Here is a 13,183-nt window from a genome sequence, read left to right as displayed (position 1 = left end):
ATAATAATCTATGTAAGTTACCCGTTCATAATAGTATAATACATTTGCTCTTTTATGACATGACTATGCGACGTTCTGTGATTTCCTGCCATTATATATATATATTTTTAATGACAGACCATATCTAGATTAGTTTATACACATCTCAACCATATAATTACCGACTGGATAGGAGTTACAATGACTACCCCATTAATAACTGAGAGAAGATTCGAATTCAGAACTTCTTGAATTATACGTTCAAAAGTCCCTATCGAACTATTCGGTCACGTAGAGTTAGTTGAGCCACTTTTTATTTTCAATTAATAAATTTCTCTTTGAACAATCTTCATCAACTCTTTTAATCAGTAGATAAATCAACAACCCTTTTGATCAATAGATAAGCCAAATGAAGTTCCAGTTTCAAAATTCCTCTAGAACAAGTCAAAAGCATTGCAGATGGAAATTAAATCCAACTAAACAAAACCATCCAAGCCACCATTCTGGCACTGCCAAAGAATAATCTTAGAAAAGCAAACTAAGCTTATGAGAAAATAGAATTGGGAATATACAATAGGAAAGTTTTCGTTCTCAATTTAACCCTACATCAATTTTTTGTCTGAAGAATGTACTTTCTTGTCCTAGCTGAACAAAAGAGAGTAACAACACCAAGATAGAAGCTAACAAAAAAGCTTAAACAGAATACCCAGATAGATATCGGTCCCTCGCCTATTTCTTCTCTAAACGACTTTCCAGGCACCGTTGGAAGGCTTGTCCGGTCACACCCTTCACTGGAGGCTGACTCCACGCACAAATCCGGATTTCCAGCAAATGCTCCTGGAAATTTTCGAGACCCTTGTTTCTCAGGAACAAATCCGGAGAAACTGTTATACGACAAGTTCAGAAGTGTCAAATCTTTAAGGCTGGAAATGTTTCCTGGAATCTGACCGGTCAAAGAATTATGTGATAAATCTAAAGCTCTCAAGCTTAACATCTTATCAAGACCTGGAACCTGACCATTGAGAAAATTGTATGATAGGTTCAGGTATTTGAGACCTCGCAGCTCAAATAGACCATCTGGAATCACCCCATGAAGCAAATTATCGGATAAATCTATACCAACTGTTGAACATAGATCATAGTTAAAGTTTAACACATTTGTATCAATGACAGCCACAGAAATGTTGATCGCCATACTTCTCATGGAAACAAATGGTTTTGCAGGCAAACTTCTAGTAATATCACCATTGTTGAAATTTAAGCTGATATTAAAGTTACCGTCTGGTATGTAGCCTGTGAATTTGTTATTAGAGAAATCCATCATTTGAATTGCTCCAAATGAGAATAACCAATTCGGAAGATTTCCACTGAGTTTGTTCCGCGCAATGGAGAGATACTTGAGGTTCGACCATTTGGTTATTGCATCACTCAAACTTCCGGAGAGATTGTTCGAGCTGAAATCTACAATCTCCAACGATTTCAAGCCTGCCAAAGTTAGTGGGATCTCCCCAGATATCCTGTTGTTGCTTATATCCAATATCTTCAAACTATCCAGAGCATCAAGCTCTTGCTGAATTTGACCCGAAAGATTATTGTTATTGACTATCAATGCCAGCAGCTGGAAGCACCCAACAATGTTCAATGGAATTGAACCTGACAACATATTGTGTGAGAGATCAATCACTTGAAGATAAGTCAAGTTTCCAATCCTTGCAGGGATTTCTCCAGTGAGAAGATTGTGAGAAAGAAACAATGCTTGTAAGCTTCTTAGCTCAGTAATCTTCAAGGGGATTTCACCTGAGAACCGATTATGCGAAAGGTCAAGAAGAACAAGCCCTGACTTCTCTGTCGTCTCAGCAATTTTGCTCGGGAGCGGACCCGACAAATCATTGAAACTCAAGTCCAACACAAGAAGCTTCTCCATAAACACAAGCCTCGGAGAAATCCCATAACTCAAATGATTAAATGACAAATTCATATGAGTCAAAGCTTGCAATGAAGCAATACAAGTAGGAATTCCACCCACAATAGAATTATTATCCAATTTCAAAAGAGTTAGCGACGATGCAGAAGCAGAGAAACAAGGCAAAGTACCCGAAAATCTATTAGACCCCAGATTGAGATAACTCAAACCCTGATAAAACTCATGAACATCACCCTCTAAATAATTGTTTCCAAGATCCAAATACTTCAAAGACTTTAAGTAAAACAAGCTCTCAGGCACTTCTCCTCTAAATGAATCAAAACTCATATCAAGTTTCTCCAAATTTGTCGAAAAATTCCCAATCCACCAAGGGAAAACTCCTCCCAAACCTCTATTACCGCTCAAAATAAGTGCTTTCAAGTTCCTAAGCCTCATCAAAGTATCAGGCAAAACACCAACAAAGCCATTGTGACTAAGATCAAGAGTCTTGAGACCATTCAATGCATCAAAACATAAAGGGATTCTACCACTCAAGTTATTACCGGACAAAGCCAAATTTTCAAGAAACAAAAGCTCACACAAACTGCGATGAACTTGGCCTGACAAGTTCATATTAATCAAGTTTAAAGACACAACATGGCTGGTCTGCCTATCACAAGTGACACCAGTCCAGTTGGTACAGTTAGACCCAACCCAAGATGATAACCTCTGGTTAGGGTCTTGAACCAGTGACCTAAACAACAAAAGTGAAGCTTTCTCTTGCAGGTTAAGGTCAAGAGACTCGGATGGGTGTGTAAATAGCAAAATCAAGAAGAAGAGTTTGCAGAAATAAAGAGGCAAAACCCAGTTGAGTTTCATGTTGTACAAGTGAACTTCAGCTTAAAGTTCACAACTTTGACATGAAAGTTTTGAGCTTTACAGAGATTAAACTGACAAAATACAAAAACAAAAAGCTGAAACTTGAAGAGACTTGAGCTATAGAGAGAGAGGGACTTACTGAGTGAAAATGCAGCAATGTTGGAGCTATGGAGATGAAGTAAAGTGGGAATTTTAAAGCTAAAAAAAGGAATTATTAAAAGTGAAAGCTTGTTGAGTTTATTCCTTTATACTTTTTCTTCTTTGTTTGTTCGTGCGAGAGATGGTCTCAAATTCTTTTGAAAACAGCTAGCAAAATGAACTCTTCTTTATGCTTTTATGCTATTGGGCCTTTGGATGGAGCCCACATTGCTCAACTCTTTTGATTACATGGGCCCATTATATGGGCCCATAATAGAGTCTAATATGTCAATTTAATTTCTCTTTTTAATCAAATACATCCATGAATTTCTAAAATCAATCACTTAATACCCCTCAAATTGCTTCTATTAGACTTTTATTAATGAAATTTGGGGAAAAAATGGAAGAAAAAAAGAGATAGGTGATTGAAAAGGGTTGGAGGTGGTCTATGATGGACCTCCTCTCTCTCTTCCCCACAGCCCATGTCATTGCACAGCCCCCCTACCATCCCATGGTGACTTGCACTGTTGCACACAAACGAGATTTGCATGTATTGTGTTGGCTCGGTTCGGTTCGGTTTCATAGTGGAAGGCGACTTTATTATAACGATATGTTTTGTAGTTCGAAAAGCGCACCCCAATATGTGTTCTTAATTTATTTAATTTTAATTTTAATTGTTTTTATGCTTGAAAATTAGGCTAAATTAGTCATTTACTAAATATCCATCAACGAAAGTCTATGGAAATCAGCTTGAGGGGCATTAAGTGATAAATTCTTATTAATTCAGGGATCCATGTGATTAAAAATTAAAAGTCACTAGCCAAATAGTCTCAGAAAGAAAAGGGGGGAAAGTGATTTTTTCCCTATTATCTCATTTTTAACATGGAAACACTCCAGCTGCTTCTAAATTGTTCTCAATCATTCCGCTTCACCTTGCTCCATCACCTTTCTGCACTGCCGTCGTTGTCGCCGCCGTTGGCTTGATTTTCAGTCTCCATCTCCGAGGTAAATATTGTCAGTCATCTTATGTCATCTTCACTTGATATACAGGATCACTTTTCCTCTTTGGCATGCGAAAATGCAAGTAATTAATTAATTATGGAAATTTTATTTTAAGGTGAAATGAACTGACTGTTATTATGAACTTTATAGCTTTGTCCCAGCTGCCTCTATTTTGGGATTCTCGTCTTTCAGACGTGGCATATGAAATTCTCATTCTTTTACTAATGTATCATTAACATTGTATCCCTTCTCTGAAATTGAGTTTAGTTTTAGAACTGTCTTTGAGCCTTCAATTTAAATGTGTTTTAACTAGAAATGCAACAAAGAAAATGTAGCTTCCTAAAAGCATCAGCTTTCATGTCCTTAATGAATTAGTCTACTGTGTTTTCCGTAATGTAATTCTAAATCTTCTGCCATCTAATCTAATTGTCGTCCATGCTAATAATTTTTCAGCGTGTCGAAGTACTTATGTTAAGTGTTTTCTTACCTGGTGTAGCATTCTGGAAAAACTGTCTCTTATAGGTTGCTTCTTGTAAAAGCCTTTTGAATGTGAATGTGTGTATTTAAGACAAATACTGTAAAATAGATAGAAAAAACGCCGTAGATTTTCACAACTAACAATTTTATTTGAGAGTGCTTTTGATATTTTCATAAGCTCAATTCTGTATGTTATGGCATTTGATTGGTTTAAACAAAACAATTTTTTGTAGTTAGATAAATAATAAGACTAGCTCATGATCCCTTCGGGATAAAAAAAAAAAAAAACTTGGAATGCTTAAGAAAATACATGATAGGTGTTTTTATATATTGTGGAAAACCCAGGATACTAAATCCAGTAGTTGTACTTACCAAATCAAAATTTCTATATATTTTAACTGTAAATTTTACTTGTTGGACCATTACACAAGTATTCTGTTGAAAATTTGAACAAGAATTTGTGTTTGTTGTTATGAAGTATCTGTCTTTAATAACCAACAATGGGTTGTCCAAGTGATAAAGGCTTGGAATCAAGGAGTTTGCTCTACCTGTGGTCTCAGGTTCGAATCACAAAAACCGTTACTAATATTGTTGGCCACGGACCACAGGACTTGCCTTATTTCGGAAGCCTTATTCGGGGTCAGGGACTGGTCGAAGTGCATGTAAGCTGGCTCAGACATCCCTAATAACCCAAAAAAAAAAAAGTATTTGTCTACAGTGCTTGTTAAATTGTCTCCCTTTTTCCTTTTGTGATTGGGGCCTTGTTGGAAGAGTAATGTAAGAATGCATGGTCGGAAGTCTTCCACTAACCTTCTCTATTCTTTGGATCTGAATGTAGGGATCATATATGGTTGGTTCTTGTCCTTTTCTTTTCTGGGAATCTTTTTGCATGTGTTATTTCACTGAATATTCACTTTGTGTATACTTTGGTTCATGGCATTTTGTTATAGCATTTGTTTCTTGGTTTAAAATTCGTGCATAGTAAAGAAACATGATTAAAATCTGATGGATGTATATATTGATTGAATGAGGCAGAGTGAGATTGTGTGTTCTTATTGCAGGATGTCAGAAATTGAGCCACCCTTTAGACCGAGGGAAAAGCTTATCGAGAAGCAGAAGTATTTCCAAAGCGTCCACAAACACACATACCTTAAAGGACCAATGGATAAGATCACCTCCGTTGCCATTCCACTCGCTTTGGCTGGCACTTCATTGGTTCTAATTGTGAGTGTGTTTCTTTCTTTGTACAAGGCCTTATTTTAGTATTTACAATGTGTGATTTCTGTAGAAAAAGGAGTGATTATGTAAACGTTTTATATTATTGTTATTTTTTTTTCAGGGGCGAGGTATCTATAACATGGCACATGGGATTGGAAAGAAAGAATGAGGTAGCAGTCTTTTTTCTGTTGCCAGACTATATGATTCTGTGGCTGTATTATAAATAGTTGTGTGCATTATCAAGTTGTCTTCTGCTTGAGTTAGTGGCCTATAGTTTTTTTTCTCATATATCTATGATAATATTTTATCTATAGTAGACATTGTGTCTGAAATCAATGGTTGTAATTACTGAGTTGATTATTTCTTGCTAAATCAATACTTAAAACTCTGTAAGTGATCATGGATTCGCCTCTTTTTATGTCAATAATAACAATCGCTTGATTCATAATGAGGGGTGAGTGGGTTTGGGTATCTGACCCAATTCCAAGGAATTGGTCGGTTCCAGTTTCAAGTACCTTATAAATTTTTATACCCCATTAATATTCTAAAAATGACAAATATACCCTTAAAAATTATAAATATATCTTCAACAGTTCATAAAAATTACAATTACACCCTAGTTACCATTTAGTTCCACCTCGGGTACTCAGACCTCGGTTTCAAGTCCGATTCGTAAAGTGGTGGAATTGGACTAGGACCCACACAAGGCTGATTCCACCAAATTTGGAATTGAAACCAACCTTATGTAGGCCGGTTCTGGTTCCTACCTGAAACCAATGGGTAGGTACCTATCGGTTTCGGGTCTACCCGTTACCCATGCTCACTTCTCAGTAATATCCCAAATATTTATCTCAAATTTCACATCTTATATGATGCGTCGTCATATGACTATTGCCATATCATTCAAATGCATCATCATTTTATTTACATGTCAATGCCAATTATAATTTTATATCACTTGGGATATGAAGTTGGAATATGTTTCGGGAAGAATAGAACTATAATTTCGATATTCATAGCGGAAGATAAATTCACTACTGGTTTTATTGATTAAATTTGTATACTCGAGTTTTTTTAATTTTACAGGGCTTTGCAAACAAACATTCACTTTATTTTTGTGTAGTATGCAGTAATAGTGAGAAAAAACATTTAACTTGTAAACATTATAATGGCAACAATGACATTTATAACACATGATATCATGAATATTTTACAAACACACAATAACTCTTTAACACCCCAAAGTCCATAGTTTGAATAATCAGTGATGGTTTAATGATCAATCCATGGTTGGTTGGAACCGGAATGCAAATTTTGTATATTGATTTGTGTTGTATTTCGGTTCAGATAGAAGGAATTGATCGCTTTTGCTCCGACGAGACTACTTGGTCTGGTTAAGCGCCTGAGTTTTGTTCAGGAGAAACTGACCACGAAAGAAAAGCTAACCTCAACACAAAATGTGATTTGCAAAGTCTAAATTTCGCTCAAAGAATCGTTCATGAATGCATTTCGAGCTGCAATGAGTTTGCTTGAGATTTTTACAAGGTTAGTGTAACTTCCTTTTAAGGCTGATCACCGTTTGAGGCGTGAGTGTTGACCTAACATCTTTTCCACCCACCTGTTATAAAACGTAAAACTCCAGGGTACTACTACTACAGGGGTACCCCATTGTTATTAACCCTATTTAAACACCCAACGGCTCCGATTCAGACATTCTCTAGAAAAATGGGTTTGCTCGAAGCTTTGACAGGCAATTCCGGCCCAATTTGCAATGAGTTACGGATCATACCAAATATTGTCGCGAAGCTATTGCCGTCCTCTCTTTCTTAACCTAAATTCATCACCTTTTGCTCCCTGAATCAGCACAGCTCAGGCCGTAAGAACTCAAATTTTATATGGTTTCCAGCCTCCCGACCACAACATGCGGGATAGTTTATCATTGAGAAGCAAATAACTTATCAACCATTCACTCAAGCAAAAGACTTGAAATTGCAGTATTAAAAAGAATCTGAAATGTAATTCCATTAAAAAAAAAGGTTTCAACTTCTATTCAGTTGTTGCCATTATTGAAGATGCTAATTGAAGAAAAAACTTCGAAGACAATTAATTGTCGAAGTACAAAACACAATTTTGAAATTTGGCTATACAATCATATAGCCCGGCAACAGAAAAGACTGCTACCTCATTCTTTCTTTCCAATCCCATGTGACATGTTATAGATACCTCGCCCCTGAAAAAATGATAATAATAATTATATATAAAACGGTTACATAATAACAAGCAAATTTAATATTTTTATTTCCTATTTCTACGGAGATTATACATTGTAAATACTAAAATAAGGTTTGTGCAAAGAAAGAAACACACTCACAATGAGAAACAAGCAAGTGCCAGCCAAAGCGAGTGGAATAGCAACGGAGGTGATCTTATCCATTGGTCCTTTCAGGTATGTGTGTTTGTGGATGCTTTGGAAATACTTCTGCTTCTCGACAAGCTTTTCTCTTGGTCTAAAGGGTACCTCCTCAGTTTGTGACATCCTGCATCAACAATTATTGATCTCATTAAACACACTCCTGAAGCCTCTAACAATCACAATCTCACTCCACCTCATTCAAACAACATAAACATCTATCTGCTTTCATTATGTTTCTTTGTTATCAAGGTTGCAATTACTAATTTTAGACCAAGAAACAAATGCAATTAACAAAATGCCATACACCAAGTACACACAAAGTACGCGTAACAAATGAGAAACTGTTCAGCGAATAATACATGCAAATAATTTCCCAGAAAAAACACAAGAACCAACCATATATGATCCCAACAATGAGAACCAAAGTATAGAGAAGGTTTGTGGAAGACTTCCTACTACTCATTCTTGCATTACTTTTCCACCAAGGCCCCAATCGCAAAAGGTAAAAGGGAGACAATTTAAGAAGCACTGTAGAAGAATCTTCATTACATTATACAAAAATGTTTGATCAAATCCAGAACATAATGCTTGTGTAATGATCGTACAAAGAAAAATTTACAGTAAGAAGATATATAACAGTGATATGGTAAGTACAACTACTATATTTAACATCCTAGGCTTTGCCACAAAACAAGTACCAACAAAGTAGTAACAGAATAATAAAAAAAAAAAATAATAATAAATAAACATGTTTCAGGGTGGTTTTGAGCATAAACCTTTTTTTTTCTTTTTGTGTAAGCATTTAAAATCATATTCTACAGAAACACCTTATCATGTATTCTCTTAGAAAGTATTCCAAGTTTTCTCATATCCCAAAGGCATCATAAGGTATTCCTAGCATTTTTTCTGACTACAATAAGTTATTTTGTTTATTTCAATCAAATGCCATAAAATATACAGAAATGAGCTTTTAAAAATATAGAAAGCACTCCCAAATACAATTTTAGAAGTGAAAAACTACAGCGCTCTTTCTATCAATTTTATAGTGTTTGACTAAAATACACACATTCACACTGAAAGGGCTTTCAGGAGAAGCAACTGATAATTGACAGTTTTTCCAGAATGCTTACTCCAGGTCAGAAAAGCACTTAGCATGCTTTCTGGATAAGCACTTCGACACACTAAAATTTATTCAATTATGTGCATGTTCACCCCCAAATGTAGCCAATCCAAAAAATAAACATTACCAAACTAATTGAGCTTAACCTTACGGGGGTTAACCAAAAAAAAAAAAAAGGGTAAAAAAGAGATTGATACCCTAATTTTGCCATTTCCTGAAATATTGATAACATTTACTAGAAGAGAAATTTAATTTATGGAAGAATGAATATATAAGCAAGCTCTAATTTTAAAAATAGACTGAGAAACTGCATCATCGATCAACTAAAGTTTGAGTCTTCATAAACAAATTATTTAAAAAAAAAAAAAAATTCAAACAAAGACTAAATCAGCAAATCAAACCTAATAAAATCACAAGAGCTTCTTCAATAATAACCATAAAATTGATAACAGTAAAAACATACTACAGTGAGAACTAAGATTAGGTATTGTAATAAATGAAGCTCTAACTTTGTAAAAGTCCTGGTTTGAAAATGAATATTATGATATTCTCTATTATGTCTATGGTGGAGAGAATTTGTGATTTCTTTGGTTGCTGCGTGATTATAAAACTGAATTACAACATAGACAGAGTTTTGGAAGTCTACCAACAACAAAAATGAAATTCATTAGGGTTGCTGGAAACTTTACAAGCGGTTTTTCCAGAATGCTTACTCTAGGCCGGAAAAGCACTTAACGAGCATTCTAGATAAGCAATTCAACACACCAAAAGTTCTCGGATTATGCACATGTTTTATCCCAAATACAGCCCACCAAAATCATAAATATTACCAAACAAATTGACCCTTAATAACCTCACTCACTCTAACCGAAAGAAAAAAAAAGATTAAAAAGAGACTGCTTCCCTAATTATCTCTGGTTTATTTACGAGATTTATTAAAATTAAACGAGCCCAGATTGTCATAAAGTATTAAGTACACCCAGATAGGGAGTTTTCAATACTTTTATAGGGGTTTTTAATAATATGAAGGGGCCTTTTAACAACTTAGGGTTTCTGGAAATTACCGAAATTGTTTCGTAATTCTCCGCAGCAGTTTAAATCAAACAAAAAATAGACAAAAGATAAAAAATTTCACGAAAAATCTCAGTAAACATTTAGAAATTATGTCTTATAACAATTCCATCACAAGAAACATGCGATTAAACCCATTAAAGAGATGCGATTAGATTTTGCAATTCTACAATGGGAACATAAAGATCAATTGCTTCATTATTGGATAATCAAAGCAGAGATCAAGTAATTTGAACACTCGCCTGAATTCGGAGATGGTTGAATCGAGGAACAGCGCCGCCGCAGACGATACGATGATCGACAATGTCGTTTTAAAAATGGATTAAGGGGGAGCTGTTGAAGATTAATACGTCGCCTCCTCGTGAATCGCATGTGAGAAGTGAGATCTCACGCGCGAGAAGTCATTTAATGGGTTAATTACAGAATCACCCCTGACGTTTCAGAAATCATTAATGGATGCTGACTTTAGGTTTATTACAATTCACCCCACTTTTTTGAAAAATAGTTAATATCATGAAAATATCAAAATACTATAATTGAAAAGTAAATGGAAAGAAATGGAAATTAACATTAAAAAAATAATAGATTGTGTACTTAATTAGAAAGAATCCCAAGAACATAATGTGATATGATTTAGTGACATATCATTAACATGAACGTTATATTTTCTGTTATAAATGGCCCAACATAATATTGTCCGCTTTGGCATTACAGGATCTCACGAATTTTTTTTTTTTTTTTGGGCTTAGGCTCAAAATGCGGTATATTAGGTTAAGGCCTATAGCTTTATATATACATGCACCCATTCTCACACAAGAATGATGTGGGACTTTACAACATGTCTTTCCATTGCGATCGTATTGATAACGTGTTATAAATGGCCTAATATGATATTGTCCACTTTAACACTATATAGCCTTACAATTTTGTTTCTAGGCTTTTGGCTCAAAACGCGTCATGTTGGGTTAAGGTCTTTAGTCCATATATAGAGGTATCCCCTCTCACATGGCGGCGATGCCGGACTTCACAACATTTTCATTTGTTTTGAATTTATTTTTCTCGAAATTGTGAATGCATGATGCTTTAGATTTTACTATAAAATTGATGTTAAATACTTAATTTGGTTTTTGTCTAATAAACAATATTGATTTAGCTTTGATATTAATTTATTAAATTATAACTGAGATATTGTAGGAAATTAATATGCTAGAAAAAAAGAAAACATCAATAGCTTTCGCTTCCTGGTTTCCCCCGTTCCTGACCTTGCTGGCCCAAGGTTTTTATATCTTGTTTATTTTTTCATATAATAAATAATTTATTTCTTGTTATAAATTTTGCTTTAGTGTCAGTCTTAAATATAAATAAATGATTTATTCAAATATAAAAATAAAATATCTGATTATATATTTTTGCTGCTATACCAACTACAGAAATTTTTATTTTATTTTATTTCATGTTATTTAGTTTGAAACAGTATTACATATGAATAGATTATATGTTAAAAAAAAAAATGTGTACTAAGAATAAATAAATAAAAATGGTAGTATAATATTGCTTAACAAAGTTACAAATATTCTAAGGATATTTGGAATTTATTGCTTTTTAATTTAGCAAATAAAATCAGTTAATTAATATATAAGAAATTATAATAAAATAAACTTATAAGAAATTATATCTCTACCTTCTATATATTGTAATTAGAAAGAGAAAAATAAAATCAATTAATTAATTTAACATAAAATAGAGAACAAAAATAAGTAGAAATTAAACTTCCCATGAAATTAATGTGACATGATTCATTGATATTTTACAAAATCACCCCCACTGTTTTGAAAAATAGTTTAAAATAAAAAATATCATGAAAATACTATAATAAAAATAAATGGAAATGGAAATTCAAATTAACATTAAAGAATAAGAGATCGTGTACTTAATAATGGTTGTCTTGTATTTAGAAACAATGCCATGGACATAATGTGATAATGATCTAATGACATATCATTAACATGAACAATTATTTTATTCGATTTAATTAAATTTCATTTTGAAGTTAATTTAATATTAGTTTATAAATTATAATTCAGATATTATATGCAATTAATATTTTACAGAAAATAAAATAAGTGAGCCATTCTGTCCATTTTCTATCAGTTTGAGCCAATCTAACCCTATACAAAGCAATTATGTATTACCCTATGTTAATTGGATTAAAAATTCTCATCCAAAATACGATCAATGAAGATGAAGATGTATTATGCTAGCATAAATGGAAATAAAATATATGTTTATACATTATTGCTACTACTGTATATCAACTACTATCATTTTTTGTTTCATATAATTGTTTTATAAGTATGGATGGAAATAAAATTTCCGGTTATATTTTATTTCTACTATTTTTTTATGACTGGAGGTGTCCAAGCTAACTTACGTGCACCTTAAATAGTCTCTTATGACTTGGAAGTCTGGAACTACGACTGGTAGGGTGAGCATGGGTAAAGGGTAGAACCGGAATCGGCCCCATCAGGGTTCGATTTCGATTTTGGAAAATTGGAATCGGGAATTCCCGGTTCTAGTTCCAATTTTGATTCCTGCAGTGTTGGAACCTAAAACCAAAACCAGAACTAGAACCAAGGTTTGAGTGCCCTGGTAGGATCCAGGATTGAATTGTAATTTTTTGGGGTGTATTTGTCATTTTTTAAAAAGTAGGGATAATTAAAATTAACCCAGGTACCCGGAACCAGAACCTATGTTTCAAGTTCTGGTTCCAGGTTTCTAGGAACTGAAACCAGCTGGTTCTGGTTTCGATTCCTTCAAAAAATATAGGGTACCTAAAACCAATCACCTCTATTAGCCGGGTAAGAGCTCCAGTGGCTATCTCTATTAGCAACTAAAGAGATACTTGAACTCATGACCTTTTAAGTAATACATGTAAGAGTCCTTATCGAATCACTTGACCATCCAAAAATAGTTATTTTATTTC

At 34.0% G+C, this 13,183-nt stretch overlaps 2 protein-coding genes across 2 annotated transcripts; both read right to left on the bottom strand.

Annotated features, from left to right (window-relative positions):
• Nucleotides 1–496: 496 nt before the first annotated feature.
• Nucleotides 497–2,984, bottom strand: LOC116107641 (receptor-like protein CLAVATA2). Its single transcript, XM_031393933.1, has one exon. The coding sequence runs from the start codon at nt 2,759–2,761 to the stop codon at nt 587–589; it is 2,175 nt and encodes a 724-aa protein (XP_031249793.1). The 5' UTR covers nt 2,762–2,984; the 3' UTR covers nt 497–586.
• A 4,702-nt stretch (nt 2,985–7,686) lies between these two features.
• LOC116107670 lies at nt 7,687–10,561 on the bottom strand. The gene is made up of 3 exons (XM_031393964.1): nt 10,443–10,561; nt 7,968–8,133; nt 7,687–7,826 (listed from the first exon to the last, which is right to left on the bottom strand). Exons 2-3 carry the CDS (start codon nt 8,130–8,132, stop codon nt 7,779–7,781), a joined length of 213 nt encoding a protein of 70 aa, XP_031249824.1. The 5' UTR covers nt 8,133; nt 10,443–10,561; the 3' UTR covers nt 7,687–7,778.
• Between the last annotated feature and the right edge of the window lie 2,622 nt (nt 10,562–13,183).

Source organism: Pistacia vera, unplaced genomic scaffold, assembly GCF_008641045.1.
Source record: "Pistacia vera cultivar Batoury unplaced genomic scaffold, PisVer_v2 Contig545, whole genome shotgun sequence".
In the NCBI taxonomy this organism is placed as follows: domain Eukaryota; kingdom Viridiplantae; phylum Streptophyta; class Magnoliopsida; order Sapindales; family Anacardiaceae; genus Pistacia; species Pistacia vera.
The sequence above is the reverse complement of the archived record's forward strand: the minus strand, read 5'-3'. Positions and strand labels throughout refer to the sequence as shown.